General features: G+C 43.2%; 1 protein-coding gene across 2 annotated transcripts in view; it reads right to left on the bottom strand.

Annotated features, from left to right (window-relative positions):
• The window catches only part of OSTF1 (osteoclast stimulating factor 1), a 37447-nt gene that overhangs the window by 1998 nt on the left and 10704 nt on the right, over window positions 1–24745 (bottom strand). The window contains exons 1-9 of one of the 2 annotated variants that reach the window (XM_019555008.1): window positions 23649–23656; window positions 19926–19972; window positions 12133–12183; window positions 11974–12037; window positions 3578–3631; window positions 3008–3115; window positions 2497–2546; window positions 2278–2356; window positions 1731–1829 (exon numbers count right to left, since the gene is read on the bottom strand). In XM_019555008.1, the coding sequence (XP_019410553.1) occupies window positions 1731–1829; window positions 2278–2356; window positions 2497–2546; window positions 3008–3115; window positions 3578–3631; window positions 11974–12037; window positions 12133–12135 (457 nt within the window). In that variant the 5' untranslated portion in view covers window positions 12136–12183; window positions 19926–19972; window positions 23649–23656. Of the gene's footprint in view, window positions 1–1730; window positions 1830–2277; window positions 2357–2496; window positions 2547–3007; window positions 3116–3577; window positions 3632–11973; window positions 12038–12132; window positions 12184–19925; window positions 19973–23648; window positions 23657–24745 lie in introns of those variants that run through there. The other variant, XM_019555007.1, reaches the window with a different exon arrangement.

The following is a 24745-nucleotide window of genomic DNA, read 5'->3' as shown; positions in this document are numbered from 1 at the left end:
GCCCTCCTACTCTTCTCTCGTGGCCTGCTTCCTTCTCGTTAGTGCCATGATCCTTTCTGGGTAGTCAAGTATCATCTTCTCCACAGCTTCCTGGTCACCTAAGAAACTGTATTCTAATGAATTTCCAGTGATTCAAGAAAATGAAATTGTTCTTAAAAACCATGTAGTCTGGAGCTCTTGGCTCCAACTTTAACCTTGACCATACCATTTCCATCCCTGCTTAGCTGAAATGGACCATATCATTCTTTCATAACTGCCAATGTGCTAGTGTCACAGGGCACTAAGGTGCCTGCTCCTTTAAGGGCAGAAACTGCCTAGAGAGAGGGCCCTAGCAGTCAGGCAGGAACCCCACAGGTGCAGGTTACTGTGGCAGGAGGCCTAAGGAGGGAATTGGTCTGTACCTGCAGCTGGTCAGGTACCACCTGAAGAGGTAGGGCCCTGGGCACATATAAACCCCAGGACTGGGACTAGAGAGTCGGTTCCCTGCTAGCAGCCAAAGGGGAAGGAGCCTCCAGGGAGGAATTGCCCAGAGATTCTGCAGCTACCAGATATGTTGCACTTAGGGCTAATAGGAATCCAGGAGCTCACCAGGTACCCTTGCCTATGGGGAACTTAGTGCTGGGGAAGAAGCTTGACTCTTTTCATAGATTTCATAGACATTAGGGCTGGAAGGGACCTCGGAAGATCATCGAATCCAGCTCCCTGCCCAAAGGGCAGGAAGTCAGCTGGGGTTATAGGATCCTAGCAAGATAAGCATCCAATTTACTCTTGAAGGTGTTCAATGTAGGTGTCTGAACTACCTCCGCTGGCAGGCTGTTCCAGACCTTGGGGGCTCAGACAGTAAAGAAATTCTTCCTTATGTCCAGCCTGAAACAGTCTTGCAGGAGTTTGTGACCGTTCGGCCTCGTCATCCCTTGGGGCGCTCTGGTGAACAAACTTTCCCCCAGATCCTGGTGGTCATCCCTGATAAACTTATAAGTGGCCATCAGTTCCCCTTGAGCCTGTGCTCTTCCAGGGTAAAGAGCCCCATGGCTCTCAGCCTGTGGTGGTAAGGCCTGTTTTCCTGACCTCTGATCATGTGCGTGGCTCTTCTCTGGACTTTCAAGCTTCTCCACATTCTTCCTGAATTGTGGAGCCCACAATTTTAAAGGGACAGAGCACACGCTGAACTTTTTGTGTTTGTTATAGCCCAAGGGCTCATATTTTTGGTTGCTGTCTTATAATACTGGTGGATTGGGCTGAGGCCATTGGGAAAGGAGGGGGTGCCGAGAGAGAGAGAGGGCTGTGGAGAGCCCTGTGATGACTGGAGGCCAAGCTGAACTAAGGCCTCAGACAACACACAAATGCCATCTGCAAGGTTTGGGGCATTGTAAAGGGGCAGTTTGGAGCTATGCATCTAGCCCATAAGGCTGAGGGTGTCCTGAGAAGCATCCATTTTGGAGCGGGACACGAAAGGAGTCCGAGAACCCACATGGTTCAGTGGGGTCCATCAGGACCGTGTACAAAATACAAACTTGAGGGCAGCCTCCCTATTTATTATAGTTGCAACAAGATGAGGCAGGAGAGGGAGAAGGTGCCCATTGGGCAGGACTGACATTGTGAAGGAGCCCTCTGGGTATCATGGCTATTCCTGGAGACCCCATCCCATGATAGCTAGCCACAAAGTTTTTAAGGGTACCTTCCTCTAATAAGAAAGATATACCAAAAGAGCAAAAAATTAGATGAGATACCTGGCCCTTGTTTCTTTTTAAGCAGGGAAGCGCTTGCAGCATTAGTAGCCATATCCAGAGCCAGTTTCTTCTCATTGTTTCTTATATCTGTTCTTGCTCCTTTATAGAAAACAGTTTTCATTATTAAATTAAGTACCACATTAGTAAATCCACTGAGCAACAGTATACTGAAGTTTACTTATAAAACTAGGCGGGGCTTTATGGCTTTTCCTGGAACAGATCTGAAGATCACTGACTGCAGTAGGCCCAGAGGCAGGGCTTGTGCAGCTCATTTGTTGATTGTTCCCCATCTCTCCCCTCCCACCTGCCTGGGAAGCATCTCAATGCTTTTACAGCAGGTTGAAATGATCTTGTCTGTGAAGTAGACTGACCTGTGCAACTTCTAGGCTTTGCATGATTTTAGGAAGTAAAGCTTTCTAAAGCTGATTTGGTACAACAATTAGATTACACAAAATTAATTTACAGCATGTCTATTATAAACCCAACTGTTCCGTGTTAAAAAAGACACGGCTCTCCCAGAGTACTGAAATTTTAGTTAAATATTTACCCTTTGCCAGTAGCATCTCTACAATATCTGCATAACCTTTCCAAGCAGCAGCATGTAGAGCTGTGTCTCCCAATTTGTTCTGTGAAGATAGAGGAGGTTTGTGGGGGAAGCAACAGGGTTTAAAACGCATTTTAAAAAAAAAAAAAAAAAAAAAGCCCAGCCTGCTCTAGGAATTAAAGAGAGAATTGTAATTTAAATGGATGGCATACAATTTCTTACCTGTTGGTTCAGTTCTATATTTGGTTGGGTAAATAAGACTTCCACGATATCTACATAAACAGAACAATGTCAGATCAAAACTTCCTTTGAATTAAAAAACAGATAATGTTAAAACCAAGACTGAATAGAGAAAAGAGTCAAATGAAATTAATTAGAAAAAGTAAAATATTCTTTAAAGCTTGTGAAGATTGTATGGAACAAGCACTACAAATATACCACGAGTTTAAAAAAAAAAAAAAAAGGCTCAGTGACTCTGGCAATGTTTCTTTGCTCTCCCCTCTCTAAATTCTCTTTCACTTCCTGTTTTTGGCTGTCATGCTAAATGTCTGCTTTAACACCAGATGGCTGTTTATATGTGTTTTTTAAACTACATTTAACACCCGTGAGTCTCCGATGGTTTCTGTTTTGCATGTATTTTCAATTTCCCTTTTTCAATCAAAGTGGTTTGTTGGTTTAATGACCTAGTTAAAGACAACTGAAATAAATTGATTAGTTGTTATTTCTACTGTACCTTTGTGCCCACCATGACAAGCCCAGTACAGGGCTGTGTTTCCAGCTTTGTCTAAGCCATTAACCCCAACTCTGTTATCCAAGCACTCCCTCAACCAGCTCAAGTTGCCTGAAACCAACAGAAAAAATTATGTAAAATAAGCATTAAAAACAAACACACAAACAAACAGCAACTTTCCTCCTTTCCCTACAAATAATGACTTGATTAATTGCGCTAGTGGTATCTAGCTGTGCCTGAATGCTTTCAGAATTAGAACTTTTATCTATTAGTAGAAGGTGGTGATGATAGTTATTGCTGCAGATTGTGAAACAACTTGTCCAAGTATCAAATCATTTGTTCCTGTTCCCCCACCTTCCCTGTCCCCACAACAAACAAATTTTATGCCTCAATAAACTTAAGATTCCAAATGTATATAACACATCAAATTTAACAAACCAAACTACAAAGCATAGATTCAATCTTACGTTGAGGTATAAAGTCTTTTTTCTTTGACACTATGATATTTAGAAATGTGTCTAAATGTCTAAATCTGTCTAAATGTGAGACAGATTTAGTCTAAACTATGCCTACCTCTTTTGGCAGCTTCATGCAATGGGTTATCAATGGACTCAGCTTGCTCAGCCACTGAAATAAAATCAAAATCAAATTAAAATTAAAATTTAAAACTAAACTAATTAAACAATCATGAAACTGTTGATTAATCATGTGGAGATTAGGGCATGGAAAGGGACTTCCTTTTTCTGAAAACCCAAGGTCAGCCAGACCTCTCTTGGAGGTGGGCTATCAACCAGTGGGTACGACCAAATCCAAAGATCGCCATATTTACTTGAATACCACATACATTTCCCTAAATTATCCTTCCAAAACTGGGCTGTTTTTCCTTTAAGCAGGACAGTTGATTTTTATGCCCACAATAGAAGCATGTAGGCACTGCATGACAGATGTTCCTTTTCTTCCTCTCTACCTCGTCCCTCTCCCCACCTACCAGCAGATACCTGGAGAGAGAGGTGCAGGGGCAAGTTTAGGGGGACACAGTGGTGGGTTCATATTCCCACTTTGATTTCTGTTCTATCAAAGTTTAAAATGAACTGCCTGGCAGCGGCAGTGGCATTTCTATCTAGGAAATGTAGAGGGACTTGGCTGATGTCACGGCTTATTATAATCTACCTGATTCTTGCTAATCTCTCTCAATTCCATAGGTGTTAACACCCCTCTTTTTAATGGAATTGATGTTCCACTATCAAGATATCCTTCCTTCTGCAATTTTGTTGTCTCTTAGCTATTCCTGGTCTCTCTCCTATTTCACAGCCCTGCACCGTGTTTTTACATCCAGTTAAAAACGTCAGCTTAGATGGGAAAATATCCTATCCAGGAGTAGATATGGATATCAGAGAAGTGTCGGCTGCATTGTCAAGAGACTCAGGAAAGCTAGCTTTTCTTTAAAACCTTAACAAGAGACTTACATACAATGACCACAGGATTCATGAAACATTGTTTGATTTATTTTTTGTTTAGTTAGCTGTGTTTTTTACATTTAGAAAGTGCATCAATTTGCTATATTACAATGGAGTTATATTTGGCTTTGCTTTGATCTTAAACTGATCAATATAGACCTAAACGCCTAGCACGTTAGCAAAGTTTGTAGTTTGTTTTTAATCAGAGAAAATGTATTTTGTTATATATGATGGTGGATCACACCATCCGCACACCCCCTCTCTTTCAAAATCCTAGATCTGCCTATGAAGTTTAGTCTTCAGTGACAGCTAGTTTCAGCTTCTGATTCATCAGCCAAAAGTTGCTGACAATTCAGTTGCGAAAGGTTTCAAACCACAGCTTTTTGCCTGAGGAAAAAGCGGGAATGTGACCGAGCTGAAGATTAGGTTCTGTCCCTGCTCAGTATGGTTATAACTCAAGAAATTAAGGTAAAATTAAGAAAAAAATGTCTAAAGTGTCTTATTTTGGGGGCCTATGCTAGGCAAGAAAACGTGGTATTTTGCCAGGAATATGAGCTAAATCCAAAATTATGATATAAATCCTACCAACTCACTGGCTGCTTAACCACTAAAGTGCCTAATACTAATTAGGGGCATATGCTTAAATAGGTGCATTAGAATCCAGGGGTGCTAAAATTTTCTTCCCACCTAATCAAGTCCATAAACTAGTGACTAAGATGCTGTGGGTTTGAATACAATTCTCAGTCTGAAGAGGGAATTGCATCCAGGGTTACTACTTTTGGGGCAAGTGTGCTAAACACTGTTATAAATAGGCTGCCACAAACACAGCCTGATGTTTAGAAGGATGGTGATCTCTTCTCTGTTACTTCAAGGAAAAGGTAGGAAGAATGCCCAGGGAGACTTACAAGCTGCTGCCCTTGAGCACACTAGAAACTGAGGTCTTGAGCATGGTGCTAGGGTTGTCCTGCTGCACGTGGGTAAGGTTTATTTCCTCAAGGAAGAAACTGAGCACTCTGCCCTGACATAGCCTCCATGACTTGCTATATGGCAACAATGAACGTGCAGGCACCTTGGTCTTGTTTAGATCTAGTCTTTAATCACCAAGACACACATTTGAGTTTTTTTGGTATTTACCTATATGTACGAGTTGAAAAAAGAGGCTGCAAAAGTTTCTTGAGCACTGATACTGCATTTGATCCGTAGCTGCCATTTCTCATTTGAAAAAATGCTCATGAGATGTGTTGAATATTGCTAGTAAAGTTTAAGGTGGGGAGGATTTATAGGTACTCCAGGCATTATGCTACTGTACTGGAAGGAATAAAGCAGGTTAAACTCATTACAGAACAGTGGTAAGTGTGGTTTTGAATTGTGTTTTAGGTGCTAGCATTAAGCTACTCTGGGAAGTATAGCTGAGTGGTATAGTTCTGAGACAACCTTGTAGTATGGGCGTCTATTCTGCTTCCTGCTGGTAGATGGCAGGAGAGGTTGCTTCCCAGATAAAAGCTTTAAACTACTGAACCCACAAGATGTAATCAAATGTTAAGCAATTTCAGCTACTTAAAATACAAATTAAGCCATCTCCTCATGCAAGAGCTTTTTTTTTTTTTTTTTCCTGCTTGCCTTTGTAAAATAGGGCAAGATCTAATCACTTGATCATCTGAACATATTTTCCCTATTTTCCAGCCACTGCAGCCCTTGTCTCTGCTGCTCTCTTGTAGCACAGTGTAGGCCCTTTGAGTTGTACATGTGTTACGATTTTCTTGTTTGTTGTGGCTGTGGTATGTAGGAAACAAATAGAAATAGAGTAGATGTTTTTGTGGACCAGTTCATAGTGGCCTGTGGATGCAGAGGATTGGACTCGATGGCTTTTCAAGGCCTATCTAATCCCATGTTTCTACATCATCATAAAATACCGTGACCCACCCAGATCTTTTCTAACTTATCCATTTATATTCTCAACCAGGGTTGGTAGCTCATAACAATGTCCTCTATTTAATCTGTCCTAATCAAACAGGATATAAATGCTATTATTTGCATTTCATTTAATCTAAAATATCAGGTTAGCAAAACCTGTGTGCATAACTATTAAGAGTTAAAGCCTGAAGGAAAAAGTAGAACTTGACCACACTATCGTTTCATAGCCATTCTTCAAACAATTTCCCAGTCACAGTACTTCTAGCATGTAGCATAAAATACATCGTGCTTCTTTTGGGCAGGGGGCTGGACCTAATGATCTTGCCATATCCCTTCCAGCCCTAATGTCTATGATATCTAGCATATAGTATAAAGTGTACTGCTTCTTTGAGGAATATGCTATTCTTAGAAGTCTGAAGATTCATTCACCTTTCTAATGATTTTTTATCATGTTTTTCAGAAGAAAACTATCTTACTAATGCAGATGTTGTAAAAATTCCAACATCATCAGCGTTTTCAGTAACACTGGATTTTAAGCATGTAATTCGCCAGGTCCAGCAGATGGAGCACAAGATCATGATACAGGCACACTTTCTGTTTCAGGACATTAACTGGAAAGAGTGACCTTCTGCAGTCTTGGTCTATTTGGGAAGGGTGGGAGTTTGTCTCTGAATGCAAGGAATGGGATTGGGCCATAAAGCTGTCCTGATAGAGATGGAGGATGTAATTGTTTCAACCATTCCTCTAACAGTGGTACTTCTTTTCTTTAGACTCAAGGTACCACTCATTGGACTACAAGCATCCCTTGGAAAATGCTAGCTCTTAACTTTCACTCATTTCTTGACTACAGAAAACAACACCGCATGTTTTTCTGTTGCAAAGAATGCAGAAAAAACCACAACAGGTCAGACTGGTTTTGACACTATTGATTCCTACTTGAAATCTCTGGGTTTAGCTTGTGACTCATTTGTAGCTCTTTGCATATCTAACAATGCTTAACTCCTTGGCACCCTGCAGTACTCTGAAAAATGATCGTATGACACCTGGTAGAGAATCGCTAAACTAAGGCCATGTAACTTATTGCACGGGCTATTGCAGGGCATCTTTAGTGCCTAACAAATGTTCAAATACTTTGCGAAGCCTGCAATGTACTGTCGTAGTTACAAATGCTCTTCTTTATATGACGGACTTATGTCCCAGTTACTTAGTTGGATGTTGTCACATACCCACTCTAAAAGCAGGAATAGTTTGGGGGTTCACAGTGTATTATCATTCAGTTACTTTTTCCCAAGTTTGATTTAACCACCCTCATGGCTGATCTCTTTCAAAAGGTACCAATAAGCTATGTTAACTTGTGTTGATGTCTGGATCACATTATTGTGTATGTATGCATCTCTGCAATTCTGTAATGTAGCCAGATGAGAGATCCAAAATGATTCTCTCTAACTAATAGCTATTTGCCTGTCAGAAAAGCTACTGTGTGCCTACTTAGCAGAAGTGAGGTGAGAGGGAGAGGCACTGAACCCCTGGGGTCAAAGACCAATTGGATTCCAAAGAGAAGAGAAATCCAAAACCCCCAGGTACCTGGAAGAGTGATCAAAATGAGGAAGTAACCAATTGCTGAGAAGAGCACCCAATATATTGTGGTCATCAATCTTGCTGGAAGGAGAAGTATTAGTTTCACACAATAGCAAGCACATTTTGGGGGGAATTACCTGGGGAATTCCGAATTCTCCAGGCAAAGAAACATTGGTTCCCTGGAGAAAGTCTAGTACAGTAAAGTGTGTGTGTGTGTGTGTGGTGGGGGGAGGGAAGGGGTTTGCATCTTGAAAGTATTTAACATGTCTTTTGAGAAGAAGTGGTTTTCAGAATATAGAGATAATCCTGGTCCCCAGCTGTCAGAGGTGGTAGAGCAGGGGTTGGGAACATTTTGGGGCAGAGTGCCAAAAACGCCCTCTACTTCCACTTGTAGGATGTTGACATGCCAGGGGTAGATGACAGAGGAGCTGCAAGGGGCTCAATCCTTGTTGTGGCAGTAAAGCTGCAGCCCCTTCCCTGCCACCTGCCTCAAGGCACACGTACATCTGCCACCAGCAACAAGCTGGGCCAGTGTGCAGCTGCTTGCAACCTCTCTGAAGGACTGTTGGACAAGAGGGTGAGAATATTTGTCCATGTTTTATTTCTTTACCCTGCCTCCAAACTCTACGGTTGTATTTTCTTGTGTAATGCAATATCTTTTTGCTACTTTGCAGCCTCACCTAATTGCCTATAGTAAGGTATGATTTCAGAACAACTGATAATTTGGGCTCTTCTCTTATTCACAGAGGACTCATAATTTTTGGATAACTTGAGGATGAGATCCCTTGGAGCTCCCCTGTTGCAGCTGTGGGGTATGGTGTGAGGGCAGGTGGAATTAAGATTTGTGAGAATGAAGAGTCGACCTGTGGCGAATTGTTATTAGTTCTTTGTGACAAACAGTGGAATAGCAGGGAGAAACTTGGGGCTCTGGAAGCACCTGGCAACAGGATCTATGACAGATGTATCTGCACAAGTTCCTCCCTTTACTGTTGACATATAAAGATTTTGCTGATGTGTAGGGGACAGGAACTGAGCCATGACAGAGGAAGTTACAAAACATTTTTCAGAGTTACTTTGTAGTACAACATGCCAGGAGTTATTTTAGGTCCTGTAATCAAATGAATTTTCCTGTTCATTCTGACCCCAATAATGGAATATTTAAAGTGTTTTTAATCCCAACAGCTGAAAGAAATGAGAGTTGGGGACAATGTTAGTCAGCAAACTATTCAAATGCATAAATCAGTTATCTATGGTTTTATATATAGTTGGTCTCTGAAAAGTCTAAAAAAGAGACTTTTCTCAGGAAAAGGGCATTTATTCAATGGGAATGATTTCTCTTCTCCAGTATACTGAATGGTCAAAGAAGACATTGAACAGATGTTCACAGCCACTGTAGTCTGTTCTTTTTCCCCTCGCTCTCTTTTATGCATTTTTTTTTATAACCCATCAGGATAGTAGGATAATTGAATGCATCTTCAAGAAGCAAATGTTTGATACCTCTGATCTGGCCATTTCTCTTTGTCTGGCCACGGAGAGCTCACCAGTAAATTCCCAAAGCAACATCTAGCCTCTTCCATTATTCCAGATCCCTTCCTGATTCTAGGCTAGGTCACTGAAAATTGTTGGCCAACAAGCTCCTGGGTGGGAGGGGGAAGGGGGAACTATTAAGATATAGATATGTCAGAAGCACATGTTTTCTGGAATGAGTTGAGAACAGTGGTCAAGAATCTACTGAAAAGCTAAAAGGAGTGGGGACCAATCGTCTTCCAAGACCCAACATACCGAGTCTCTTAGTGCTTGGTCTTATTATTGCTCAAACTTCTATGTAACCATCCTAGAGACCATACCATACTATCTCCCAGAAAACTAATTAACTTAGTACAAAACCAAAAACTTTTTTAGTGCTTCTAGTGGAAGAAAAAGGGTTTTTGGCTTGGTCAATACCAACTCAAATTCATATGTTTTGTTACCAGGACTCTGGATTGCTCTAGCTCACTCCTATGAAGAAATAATTACTGGAGAATAAGTACCTTAAATATAAAATGCACCCCCCCCAATAGTTATATGGAAAATGTATACATTTGTTATAATTTTCCAAGTATAAAATCTTAGGTATTAGATATTTGCCTTAAATTTGTCCCTTCCCACTGCTACAGCAGGGAAAATAAATTGGGGAGGTGGCCCACTTACCCCCCTCAACTTCTTCCTCATGCTTCCCTTTCCCTTCCAGCCTTACTGTCAGACTCTGCTCTCCCTGAGCACATGGAGAGGGGCAAATCTGAAAACACTAACTTTTTTTTTTTTATTATTATTATTATTATTTTTTTGCCTATAGTAATTTGTATACAGGCAAATTACTATGGGTACCCCTAGACTCAGTTAATCCAGAATTGAGATATTGCACTATTTTTTTTTTCCCAAAACTGCTATAAGTTTTAGCACAGGTACTCCACAAACACACTTTTAAGCAGTACTTCTGTACCTACTTATTTACAGTACAAACTATGCACCCTATCGGTCTGAAGCCAAAAGACTCGTAATTTACCATATAATTCACTGAGCTAGGCCCCAGAAGAGTCATCAGTGTTTCAAGCCCCCATAGCTCAACACTGCTCTGTGTCTGTGTCTGTGTCTGTGTGTGTACACTCATTACCCACCACAAAGGATCCATGTGCTAATTAACCCCCTCAATCATGACTGGAGCTGGGTGTTCTTGTCACGAGTCTGGGGATCCTCCAAAATAATTATATTTAGAAGAGGTGCAGGGCAACCTGGTCTGGCACCATCTCATGAAAGGCGGACCACGCTAATCGCATGAAGGGCAGGGCCACGATGATCATATGTGACAGGCTGAAGTGGGGAGGGGATGGGTAGTGAAGAAATACGAATGATTGGAAATAGGAAAGCAAAGCACAGCTTTAGCTTTGGAAGTGAAGAGGAAGTTGAAATGTATTCAGTGTAGTAGCTCACCATGACCTGAAAAAGTCAGTACTGAGGGGCACTAAGTGCACTACCATATATTTTATTCAGATGCACTGTATTAAAACATCTTTGTGGTAGATTCATATCAGCGTGTTTTCCCAATATGGGCTGTGTTATATAGTCATTTAGTGTTGGGTCAATACTAATCAACTTCATACCTGGTTTCCGTTACTGACCACATGCTGTTTTGGGCAGGGATTTAATGATGGACCATGTATTTAGTGTGGTTTTCTTGTATGCAAATGTAAAACAAGGAGCTTTATTCTCCATGCTGACGTGTGTGGGGGGGGTGTCCTTGTTTTATATTCAAGTAAATTTGGTAGTTCATAAAGATGTAATAGCTGGCTAACTAAACAGCAGTCCAGTTGCTAAGCAGATGACAAAAGAAACCCGTTACAATGGCACTCCATAGCCTTCCTTAACTTCCTATTCATTATTGGATTCATTTAGAAATTAATATCAGGGACTTTGGATGGTAATAGCAAGGATTTATAAATCCCTATTAGCTAACGTTCTGTGGCATTTCTTTTTTCTTCTCTGAACCACCACGGAAGCTGTGATTTTTATGTCCACAAGTATGTCTAAAAGACATCTGATAAAGGAATAACAAGGTGCATCAGCTGTAGAAAGTTTTATGAAACTCTAGAATGCAAAAGATACTGAGAATTATCCTACAACATCTGTGCACATCTTGCAAACTCTTCTTTCTCAAAGCTTTCCTTGAAGAACCCAGAAGAGCACTTGATGGTAGACTCAAAAGCTAGACACTAGTTATTAAATCAAGAAGCAGGATGGAAAACTAGCCTCTCTTACAACCCCAAATTATCCTTATGACGACGACATAGGGTGCTGTAGTCATCATATGTCACTGCATAGGACAGCATTTCAGTACTTTGATACTGGACTCTCTAACTGCAGTATTTTTTTTTTTTTATTAGCCTTCAAGAAAATGCTAGTAATTCATATTCTTAGCAATCCTATGCATAAAGGAAATTGCTAGTGATGTATATAAACAATGAGAAATATTCTAGATATTACCATAGTTGCTTGGAATTAATCCAGTCCTGCCTTTGCAGGTTCCTTTCCACCAATTTGTGTCACTCTAGGGAGAGAGGAGAGAGTTTTTTTTAGAAATATTATTTAAATTTTAAACAGTTTCTTTGTAACACAGCTACTAAAACCATGTTATATACTCACCATGTCTGAGATGTAGATAATATCACCTTCTTCAAAATATAGTTCATCTGGCTGAAAGAGAGAGAGTGCCTGAATGCGTGCACAGAGACAAGGCAATGACATAAACATTTTAAAGGGCTCTACTTTTTTTCTGTTTAACAGTGCACTGCCCCAACAGATAACTGTTTGACAGTCTTGGTAAGATGAATTATAGCATGAAATGTAACAGGCAGCACTGTTAGAGCATATACGCGACAGCTATGGTAACTGGGCATTTTCCTACCATGGATTTAATACAAAAGTTTAGAGAGAAAGGAAATGGCATATTTTCTCACTTAACAACATGCAGCTGTTCCCTAAACACTAGCTACTGGAAATTTGGGATATGCTTTATGCGAGGAAATATAGTAAAAGCAGTTTGTCACTTTAGCTTCTGCCACGCAAAAGCTAAAGTAAGTGCATGCGATCCACAGGGAGCAGAATAATTTGCAAACTTGGCTGAGTAGGTGCTCTTACTCAGTGACTTACTGCAAAGGAAGATCCCCCCCCCCCCCACTCATTCAACCTTTCAAAAGCAAGGCATGTGTCCTATTTCAGGGTGAGTTGTATACAGGAAAATGATAAATGGGTATAACTAGCCTACTTTTTTGTAACATTATCTCTAAGCAAACTCTTAGTCACCAGCACATACTAAGGAAGTGTGTGTGCGCATGCTGTGTGGAAAAGGATTTGGCAAAGACACCAAGATTATGCCTCTATTGCAAAAAAGGTGCAGTTGCAACCATGGGGACTATATAAAGCTACTTAGGTATGTACTTGGATAGCTATATTTTGTTGAAGCCCATGCTGCCATATCTTTACTGTTGTTGTTACCTGAACTGGCTAGGTTAAAGCCAGTTTGTACATGCCTGTCCATGATGCAACTGCCTCCCATGATTGTAATGCTGATGCATCATGAGGTACTCAGCAACTTCACCTTGTGGGCAGGGAGGGGAAGAAAGCAGAAGACGAGTGGGGGAAATTTCAGTATGACAAAGTGGTGGTACTAAAGTTAAGACTAATCTGCTTTGTGCAGCAGCCAACTTCTTTTGTGTTCTTAAGGGCCTTAAAATTTACTTTGCTTAGATTTTTATTGGGAATGGCTGTTTTTTCTGACTCATCAGCTCCATACTGGATCCCCAAAGTGAAGTTAATTGAGTGAGAGACTTTCCAATGCACACAGAGTTAATGAGAGTAAAAGATTTCTTAAGCTGGTATCTTCTATTGGACCAACTGTGTAGTTGGGATAGAGTCTGACAAGCTTTCAAATGCAAGACACACTTCATCAGGTCTGACCAGAGCAAGCCAGGCCAATAAAGGATATTGGCCTAGGCAGTCCTTGCCTCTTGCATAATTCCTAGATCATCATACAGCAGTGGCTCCAATTTCCTTGAACTGATATCTGCTGAGAATGGTCTCTGCTAGGAACTCGTATTGCCTGCCCTCCTGGAAAACAGTATTTAAATAGCCTGACATCCATGTCTGTGACCAAGCAAATGAGGCACAAAGCCATTTACACATCCATGACAGTACTGGGGATCTGTTGAAAGTCACCTTAGTCGCCTGACACCACAGTAAATGGGGGTGGCTCAAGAAAATTATTAGAAACGGCATCCATGTACTGCATTTGAATGTTGAGTATAACTTCCTGAGACAGTCTGGTGTATGTATTGGTTAATATTTCCTGCTACACACTTCAAGAGCATCTTGTAGAAGCTTTGCCTTGACAGCAAGTCTTTTTAGTTTTGGAAAAAATCCAAGCCTACACGTAGATTTCAAAGTAAGTTTAAATGTTCAGTTGCTACATCAGTTCTATTTCCTGGGTTGCAGAAGCTCATGTTGTAGCCTTATTAAGTAGTTGAGGTGGGGGCAAATTCCTCTTACTTTCCTCCTTTTAACACCATACTCATGCAATCAGACCAGGCACTAATAGAGTTAGCTTATTACAGAAAAATATACCCTTTCCAAGTACTTGCAGGAACCTTCAGAATAAGCAACAAAAGGGCAGCTTTCAGTTCTTGCTGTGGTTCTGTGTTTAGACCCGCTGATTATGACTACATGGAAGATGTACTGATTCAAAGTGAGTTTTAAATTGTACCTTCGGGGGTGCGGGCTGCATTTGTCTTTTGCTTAAAAAAATAACATTAATTTAATTCTGACTGACTTCAGGATTCATAGATTTCATAGACAATAGGAATGGAAGGGACCTTGAAGACCATCAAGTCCAGCCCCCTGCCCCAGGGGCAGAAAGCCAGCTAGGGTCAAAGGATCCCAGCAAGATAAACATCCAAGCATTTCTTGACAAAGTCCAGAGCAGGGGCCTGCACCACTTCTGGAGAGAGTCCATTCCAGGTCTTGGGGGCTTGGACAGTAAAGACATTTCTTCTCATGTCCAGCCTAAAATGGTATTGGAGGAGTTTAGGACCATTTGTCCTTGTTTTTCCTTGGGGCACTCTGAACAGACGTTCTCCCAGGTCCTGATGTACACCCCTTATGTACTTATAAGCAGCTACCAGCATATGTGGTAGCAGCAGCACACGCACAAAGATCTTTGGGTAGATGGAGAAGGTTATATGGGATGAATATAAAATATTAGGCCTGTGCGAGTAGGCAGATATTCAATTCGGCTTCATATCTAGCCGCTTTGGATGCCAGTGCTCCGATCTGGAGCTCCGGTTCGGTGTCCCACTTCAATTTGGCCAAAGCTGGGGGGTGTGCGCGCACCCTTTCTGGCACTGGGGCCTCTGAACAACATGGCCGTGTGCCCCAGTGAGGTGGTCTCCCCTACACCCTCAGGTCCAGTCCATCACTTTACATGGCAACAGGTAAAATAACTTAGCTGGCTCAACACCAGTAGCATCAGCAGCAGCATCGAAGGTACCCAAACGGACCTGTCACAGAGCCTTTCTTTTTATAAAGGAATTGACAGCAAGAAGTAAAGGTGTTGTGTTGGACATACGATGTTACTCATGGTGTGCGATGGCTTATCTTGTGTGTGTTATGTCTATATCTATTATGAAAAAAAGAGTACTTGTATATACATCTCTGGAAGTTTTAGGGTTGAAAACCCCTTTTGTACATTCAAACAAGCACCTACCCTCAACACCAGAATTGAAGCCAACTTCCTACAGCTCAAAACATAAAACCCACCAGCTAGCTCCAGTACCCCCCCCAAAATGCACACCAGAAACTCGCAAAGACAACCAAACCCAACTACCTGTGGGGCGCACGTTCCTCACCAAAATTCTGCCTCCAGTCTCTCAGGCCTGACCCTGAGGGAACAAATTCCAATGCAAACCACTTTTCAGAGCCGGGCCTATGAACTGCAGGCCATTATCCTCCTAAGTAGCAAGTACAGAAACTCATGGACTGAACAAAGACAGTAGAACTCTGGTACACTGTGACCTGCTGGACACCTGACACCCCAGGCACCTCTGCACTTTTACCTGTGCTGCTACATCCTACTTTCCCTCCTATCCGCTCACCCCAGCCTGTCACTCCCCCCTGACGCCTCCACTTCCATTTCACTGACTGGGTTTCTTGCCTGTACTGCGGGCCAGGACAGCCTCTGGTTTATTTACTATTCCTTCCATCCTGGACCAACTGCAGGTACTTCCTCAGCCTGACAAAGGGGTTTTCAATGCAAAAGCTGGCATTCAGGCAACTAAGCTGAGCTCACTGGGAGCCTCACAACTGTACTGCAACCAGCAAGCATCAGGCCTGTCAAAGATGTGACAGGTCTGGGCATTCCCCAACCAGGACTTTGTGCGTGTGTTAGCTGGAGGTTATGGCACATCCTACCTGCCTTTCATCAGGGGATCGTTGGTCCTGGCATTTATGGGGCTGCTGTGCTGCCATCAGTCCCACCCGGCCTCCCTACCCAGGCAGGGTGCAGTTTTAGTGGTCATGCCTGGGACCTGGGTCCTCCTCCTTCCCCCTAGCCCCCATCTCCTGATGCCCTCCTTCAGCTGCCTCACCAGTGTCTGCACATCTAGTGACAGCGGCCTACCCCAGCCAGGAACATTGATCCCCTGGAACTTGTCCATTCGGTTCTCCAGTTCCCTCATAGGGGGATCACCTGGCTGAGGAGGGCATTGCCAGCACTAAGGGTCTTGGTAGCTTTGAAGAAGGGCTTGAGGACCAGCAAAATCTAGGAGATGGTACCCTACTCAGCTCTGTTCAGGGGGGTGCACAATCTCCCCAAGCAAGGCCATCTCATGGATGGTCTTCTAGTTCTCCACCAGACTTTCAAGCATCAGGTATGTGGAGTTCCACTGAGTTTCCACATCCTGTATGATTCTGTGCTGCAGGATGCTCAGCTCTGCCTGTTTCTCCTGCAGCATCTTGCCCCCCTTGATGCTGTGATGGAAGTAGCCTGCCACCTTCCTGCATTTCAAAATCAGCTGGCTTATAGCAGCAGTGGTGGCAATGCTGTCACTGGCAGCCCTGTCTCCCTCCAAGGCACCCCTCACTATGAGGTGCAGCCTGTGTGCCACACAGTGGATGCCAACAAAGTTGGCATCAGTGACAGCCTTCACCATATTGGCCCCATTGTCAGTGACCATGGGTGAGCTTGGCCTGCCCAACGAGTCATCCCTGCACCATGTGGTTCATGACCCCCAGGATCTCCCTTGCTGTGTGGGACTCATCCAGCACCTCGGCTTGCAGCAGAGCCCACTGATGGCCTGACTGATCACACAAGTGCCCTGCGAGGGAGAGGTAGGTGTGATCGTCACCCCGTCTGCTCCAGATGTCGGAGGTGAAGTGCAAGGCTACCTGTGGCCCTGCCTGGCGCAGCTCCTCCCTGCATGCCTCATACAGGGACGGCACCACCATCTTGGTAAAGGTGGTCCATGCAGCCACTTTGTAAGATGGGGCCAGAAGTGCTACGAGCCACCTGAACCCTGGCCATTCAACTAGGGAGAAGGACTGGCTATCCAGAGTGAGCATCTCCCCAATGCTCTGGGTGATCTCCCTCGCCTTGAATGAGCCCCCTTTTCTGCCTCCCCTTTCCCCCACTGGTCCAGGGTGGCCTGCCCCTGCTTTGGGGGGGAAGGGGGCTTTGGAGCGAGTGGGGAACTTTTCTTTTGGCATGCTTACGCTGCTGCCAGGCTGAGCAGGAAGAAGGGCAAGGGTGTGCCGGCTCCTCAGATGCATCGCCATGGTGGAAAAATCTCATCTCCTTGCCGCAGCTCATGTGCCTTCGGCAGTGCTGGCAGATGGCAAACCTAGGATCATCTGCCAGCTCAAAATGCTCCCACGCTATGCTATTCACCTGTGGGTTGAGGGTGAGGATCCTGCCTTATCCCACTCCTCAGCAGGATGAGCTTCAACAGGAGGGGGAGCTGCCTCAGCTGAGCTACCTGCCTCCACAACCTCAGCCTCCTCCGAGGTGCAGCTTTCCGGGGGAGACCTGGGTCCAGGGAAAACTTGAGGGGAGTGGAGCACAAACTCTGATTCCGCCTCAGTCCCCACAATTGCTTGAGCCAGTGCGCTCAGCATCCCTGGTTCCAGCTCTAGCTCCTCCTCTCACAGTAGAAGGCTCACACTGACAGATGACATTGGGGTGGGGGAGACAGTGATTCCAGTGCAGGTGCCTACTTTTGGACTGAGGGGAGGTGATGCAGGTGCAGACACGTCAGATGCAGACACTGTTCCTACCTCCTTGCTTCCATTGGCAGCACTGATGTCATGGCTGCTTGGGAAGAGAATGTGTCCGTTTCTAGGGGGGTTGCAGCTCTAGCGCGCTCTCTCCCCTGCCAGAAGAACTGGCACCTCTGCCTTTCCAGCACGCTTCATATTAATCTTTCCTGTGCTGCAAAAGGTCTCATATATGTGTGTCACTCCTTGGTGTTGTGTGTTTTATTCCCTCTGTTGCATGCATGCACTGGACTCTTCTTTGATTTGCTTCAGTAACAAGAAGTGTTAAGAGCTATGTAAAAACTGAATATCTGATTTTTCTTCTTCTGTAGTGTGTGTGTGCCTCCCTGCACAGTGATGGATCATGCTTGCAGGGAAAATGCCGCTTTGAAAAAAGAAACTCTCTCATTCAGTTCCTGAGACGGAATAAGCTTACAAAAGGCACAGCACACCTGCAAACAGAGGCTTTTATGCTGTTTCTAGGTCCCTCCCCCCAGATACTGTCGTTGGAAAGGCAGCCAGAGAGAAATCCTTCTCACTGGCCCCCTACACATGCCAGTCACCCCCTCTCCCTCCCTCTTCTAACTTTTCGCTTTCAGCTGTCCGAAGCTTTTCCGACGTGGTTCGGAAGCTCCAAACTGCTTTGGAAAGCCTAAAGCTATCACTTCAATCCAGGCATGCTGCTTCGGCGTCCAAAGCGGCCCTGGATCTGAAGTGATGTTGGCAGCCTCGCACAGCCCTATAAAATATCATTCCTCACCATCTTCTCCTCTTTACAAATAAAGAGAAACAGCAACAGAAACAATTCTCCCTTTTTTCTCCTAAAATGCAAGATTCTGCCATTGACTTGAGTTAGGCAAGGATTTCAGCCTTGATGCAAATATCACCTCTGGCTTGTGGGAGGATAAAGGGTTATGGACAAGGAGTAAGTGACTGTAACCCCTCAGTATTAGTTTGAAGAAATGTAGAAATTTGACAGTTCAGCCGTACAATAAACAAGTAAATGCTCCTTAAATCCCATTCTTAGTTTATACCCAATCTATCCACTTCATCAATTCTGCTGTGTTTTCTTATGCTGGAAAGGATGGAAAAGTGAGCCTAAACTTGGGCGCTAGGGACAGAAGTTGCACATAAACTGGTTTAAGTGATCAGAAACTGGTTTAAACCGGTAATAGAACAGAAGCTCAGTGCACATCAACCAGTTTAAAAATGGCTGAAACTGTTTTAAGATAAAGCTGGTTGAATGTAGAATCAGACTTAACTGATTTGGGTCAAACTAGCTTATGAAACTTCTCCCCCAGACCCTTCCTGGTTCAAGTTAAATCACAATATTCCAGCATAGTTTCCAGCCCTGGCCTGGGCTGTCCTGTCTGCTCCAGAAAGCAGGGCTGGCCCCACCCTGGCAGGAACAGTAAGGGCTGGCTGACAAGAGAGTGGGGGGCAAGCCTGGCTGGGAATACAGCCCACCCTACAAGGGGAGGACTGACCTCCCACACCCTGGCAAACCCTGGCGTCTTGGGCCACAAAAGGGGGTTAATCACCCCTTCCCCTGATCAAACGTACTGCTGTAGAGTCCTGCTGCTTTCATTCTGGACTGCAAGTCCCAGAGACTTCAGAGGCAGCAAGAAGAAGTGAATACACAGCCAGAGAGCCATACTCCAGTACCCCCCGACTTCTGGCTTGACCCACTGCAAGCATTTGACTGCATTTCCTGAATCCAAGGTAAATGTCTGTTCACTTCTGTTTCAATTTAATCTTTGCAGTTTAGATTCACTTCCAAAGACTGACTTCAGTTCAGCCATGAGCTTTTTGATTGCCTGTACTTACCTGGCAGAGTCTGCCAATGTCCGATAATAGCCATGTGGCACCAGAAAGTGGGTCTCATTGGAGTATAACTTAACGGAAACTGAAGATACAGGGATTTGGGCTTGAATGATGGGATGGAGAATTAGGCTTTGAAGACTACGCACAGATTCTTTAGATAAGAACTAATGTTCAGTTACAGCACAACACACACATGCAAGATATTTTACATCACATATTTTTGTAAAATAAATCTATTAGATTAATACAAAACCTGAGTATGTTTTGCCTTATTAAATAAGATATAGAAATGAAAAGCCACAGATACTTACTGTTCTGGGTTCAAACGTATAAAGGGCCCTGAACACTTTAACTTGTCCTAAAAACAAATGGACACAAATGTATATTAATGGAATGGTGGAAATACTCTTACTTTAAGACAAGCTACACTGATATCAGATGTCTTCCAAAAAATCACAATTACTTCCTCCCATTCATGTTGCATTGAATTTTATAATACATTTTCAATGTTTGCATACATTCTTTCTAAAATCATGCTAATGTTCTATTCAACAGCACAATTCAGCCTGTCAACTAACAATAAACTTGCTGCTGTAGAAAGATGCAGGGTGTTGTAGCGTGCCAAATCAACTGGACTTCCATGAAGGATTTATGGATTAGGTTCTATATTTGATCTAGTACTGACTATTTTATGGACAACAGTTGCTGTTGGACCAGACCCTACAGCTGAAAAGGGATGAAGGTCCCTTAAGTTGAGCAATGTCTTTAGCACTAGTACTTCTTTTTTTTTCTCCCAGCATGCATGATGAGTGATGTGTAGAGCTTCTGTTTGGAGATCTGGATGCTATGTGCAACTCCACTATTTGACAGTTTATTTTAATAGTGTCATTTTCACAATGGGTGCTCTTACTGATGAGTAATAAGTCTAATAGCATAAACTGCAAAAATATAATTGCATAAACTGTAATGCAGCGTACACTAATTTCAAGAAAATAAAGCAAGGAGTAGAAAATGAGTGTAAGAAGAAAAAAATAGATGTCTTATGTAATTTTATATTAGTTCTACAGTGAACTCAAAGACCACAACAGGTTAAAGCAGGGGTGGGCAATTATTTTGGGCGGAGGCCACTTACCGAGTTTTCGCAAGCCATTGAGGGCCACATGACAGGCAGCCAGGGTTAAAGTGTTTGATGCTACGGATTCCTACTTGAAATCTCTGGATTTATTCTGTGAATCATGACCAATATTGTGCATCATCCCATAGCGCCTTTAAAAGGATGTCACACCATCCTGGTTGAGAATCACTGGATTACAGAGATTTAACCATGATGACTGTTCGTTCATATCTCATCCTGTAACATTTGTAGTGGACTGTCTTAGAGAGGGGGGGAGCACTTGCCAGGAGCCATCCTACAGTGCATACTTAGTAAGCTTATGTGCACCTGCAAAAGTACATGTTTGCACCTGCAAAAGTGTAGCCTCTCGACCAAGACAGTTCTGTAGCATCTCAGGGTCTTCAGACAAAAATTATTTCATAGCTTAACATGCATCAAACTTAAAGCTGCTCAATGTGTGCAGGCTTTCTTCTAAGACATAACATTACGCTCGGCTGTACTACATTTAATTTAAGCAGTAGTAGAAGACTTCATTCTTGCTTCACCGGTTCTTTCACTCTGAAAAGTTCTATACAATCTCTCCTGAGATGCGAGGCATGAGAGGTTTTAAACTGGTTGGTTTGATGCCGCACCCAGATCATGCACTTTTTCAGCAAGACAATCACTATGTAATTCTCCATCTGAGATGACAAGGTTGTGATTCACACTATTTTTCTCTTTTTATGTAGTATATAGAAAAAAAAAAAAAAAAGAATATGTCCTAATAATTTTCAGAATCTGCATGCCACGCACAAAGGGGAGTGGGGGAAGTTGATGCAAATAGGAAAGAGTGCAGAGAACAGAAAGAGGGAACTGGTGATGGAAAAAGACTGCTCCTCCCCCCACAAAAACTTTCTAAATAGATTATAGGGAACATGTATACAAAATACAAATTCTGGGTTCAAATGCAACTAAATATGACCACTAGAGTTACATCACACAGATAAGTACAGATGGAAATGGGTAACTGGAGGAGGGAACAAGATGAGGAAAAGCAAGAAAAGATGCTGCTTAAAATGTGATGTTTCCTGTAATGTACTACATTGAATCTATTTTGGTAGATATACCAAAATTAAGTTTGGGGAGGGGAGAAAAAAACTAAATGTTGCTGTTGCTGCTAGGACAAAATGAGTTTAACTGTATGCGACAGACATAGCTACACATTTCTCTCAAGGATCCACACGGGCTCACAATATAGGAAAGTGTAGTTTGAAAATATGCTTTACAACATTAAGGCATAAATTTAAACTTCAAAATGCTGGTCTGATTCATACTGTTCATTTTTTGTACAAGGTTTGAATAACTTCAGTTACCATTACTTTGGAAATATGTTTATAAAGGGCAAAATCTAAGGTTTAAACTGCTGTCAAACAGCTTCTTACTACATTCTATCTGTGCAATTCAATTAACTAGCCAACACATAAAAGTACTCAAAACTGAGGATAAATCAGAACTTGGGAGTTGTTCTACAAATACTGACAAAAAGCCTCTTACTAGGTATAAAGTTCGTTGGTCATACGTGACCAACCTGATTGCCTTCTATAATGAGATGGCTGGCTCTGTGAAGGTCAGGAACCAGTGGATGTGGTATACCTTGATTTAAGTAATGCTGTTGATAGTCTCCCACAACATTCTTGCAGGCAAGCTAAGGAAGTACAGGCTGGATGAATGGACTGTAAGAAAAACTGGCTGGATCGGTGGGCTCGGAGGGCAGTACTCAATGGTTCACTGTCTAGCTGGCAGCTGATATCAAGTTAAAAATCCGTATTAGGACAGCAGAGAATGTCTTGAAAAATAGCCTACACGGCTAGCCAAGTTTTACCTGAGGCTACAAACTTTTGTTTTATGTGTTGAATTGCTTTTAGTAATTTACTGTGAATCACACTAACCCTTGGGAGGTCACAGATAGTTATGTAGATTTCGAAACTCCCCAGGGGGTAACGCTGTTCTGTATTCTTGTGGTCAGTATTTTATTGGTAGCAGTGTGCTGGAGGCTGAAATTTTAGTTAAGGGTAGCCCCTTGAAGTTCCAAAGGATAGCAGCATTTGGGACCCCGCTCGAGTAGGCCCCCGAGATATTACCTTTTATTCTGCTCTGCTTCATGCCAGGAGTTTTAGTCAGGGCATGGGAGGAGAACAGTATTGCTAGTGCAGGCAACTTTACAAACTGCTGGGCGTGCATACATGGGCCTACGCACCCAGCCAGAGGAATGCCAATGCTTGGGGTACCGATTCCTCTTGAGGACTGGGGAAACGGTACCAATACTAGCTTTGTCAGATTTTCCTTCCACTCTAATAGAACGCAGCAGTCGATTCCTGAATGGTGGAAAAAGACTCGAGACAGCTGGAGACCATCCTCTAGCTTGAGGCAGGCTTCTGTTATAGGTCTAAGGGGAGTGGTAGGATGGGCGAAGCTGGTTACTCAGTGGGGCATTACCCCAAATGCTGGGTAACATTTGATTATCATTCCTATAATACGTCTGGGATCCTGGTGGGAAACGTGTCCTTTCAGCATACTAACGGGTCTCTCTCACTATTCATAGAACCCGGGAGGATACCCATAGTCTGCTAATGAACAGGTCCGAATTCTACCTGTTGTTAGGTTCTACTTCTTGTAATCAATCAGTATCTCAGCGCAGGTTGGTGGGCAGCCAACGTGCCCCTTCCTATACCTTTATAGGTCAATCAGAAGTGCCAAATTGGCAGCACAACTTGTAGGGACCTCAGCACTACAGCCGCTCCAGGCTTGTTTTGGCTATGCGGGAATGATGCCCACAAGATTTTGCCATGGCATTGGGTTGACACCTGTACTCTGGGGAGAATCGTCCCGGAGTTTGATTTACACCCAAGCCTTTTGTGGCATGAGGTGCCTAATCTCCCACCTGGCTTGCCCAGACATAGGTGAGCAGTTGAAAGCCCACCAGTTTCCATCAATTTACTAGGGCATTTCTCCCTTGGTTGGGGGTAGCTGAATTAGAAAGAACCATTGTAAACATTTCAGGAGTTATGGAAGAATTAATGCTAGTGCCAGTGCCCTAGGAGCTCTTAATGATGAAATCACCCAGATAGGGCAGGTGGCTACCAAAAACTGTATGCTTTAGATTATCTCTTAGCTGCCTAAGGTGGGGTCTGTGCTGTTGTTATTAATCGCACTTGCTGTACCTGAATCGATCAGCACCAACGAGTGGAAAAAGACCTCCGCACCATAAAAAAGCAGTTGCAGATGATCCATGCGGTTGCAGAGGAGAAACCCTTCGATTGCTGGGGGTGGCTACCAGATGTAGGGGGATGGTTGAAATCCCTGCTAAAATGGTGTATTCTGAGTTTATTATGCATTTTTGCTGTTTTCATTATTATCGGAATGTTTCTGTGTTTCTTACGCTGTTGTTTATCAGAAACTACCCAGACTGTTTCTAGGCTAAGACCGAGCTGCAGATGATGGTGCTCAGGGAGATGGCCTATGAGTGTGAATGACAAGAAAGTGTCAAAGGTTTTATGAATATAGAGGTATAAGCACAAGCGCTTACAAGGGGGGAATGATGAGGAATGGAGAAGTACTGAAAGGAGCGTATACTGTCGGGACAGGATGGGGGGGATGCGTTTCAGCAAGACACCAGGATGAGTCACTATCAGACTACCAAGAGTATGTTATGGGGTGGGTCGATCTGTACATGATTTATCAGTATATAAAGTAGCCTGTGCTTTGTTCTCATCGAGAATGAGCTGCCTCTTGCTATTCTTCTGTGGCCATGCAAAATAAAGCCCTTCTGATAGCCAAACAGTGATTCTGTTTGAATTTTCACATCACTGGGATGATCTAGTTGGGATGGTCCTGCTTTGAGCGGGGGGCGGGGGGGTTGGCCTAGATGGCCTCTTAAGTCCCTCCCAACCCTTAGGGGCAACCAACACGGGTTCATCAGTGGCAGGTCCTGTCAGACCAACCTGGTGGCCTTCTATGATCAGATCACCAAATCATTAG

This window comes from Crocodylus porosus, unplaced genomic scaffold, assembly GCF_001723895.1.
Source record: "Crocodylus porosus isolate Cpor-Errol unplaced genomic scaffold, CroPor_comp1, whole genome shotgun sequence".
Taxonomy (NCBI): Eukaryota; Metazoa; Chordata; order Crocodylia; family Crocodylidae; genus Crocodylus; species Crocodylus porosus.
Note: the sequence above shows the minus strand (reverse complement) of the source record. Positions and strands in the feature narration are given on the sequence as shown.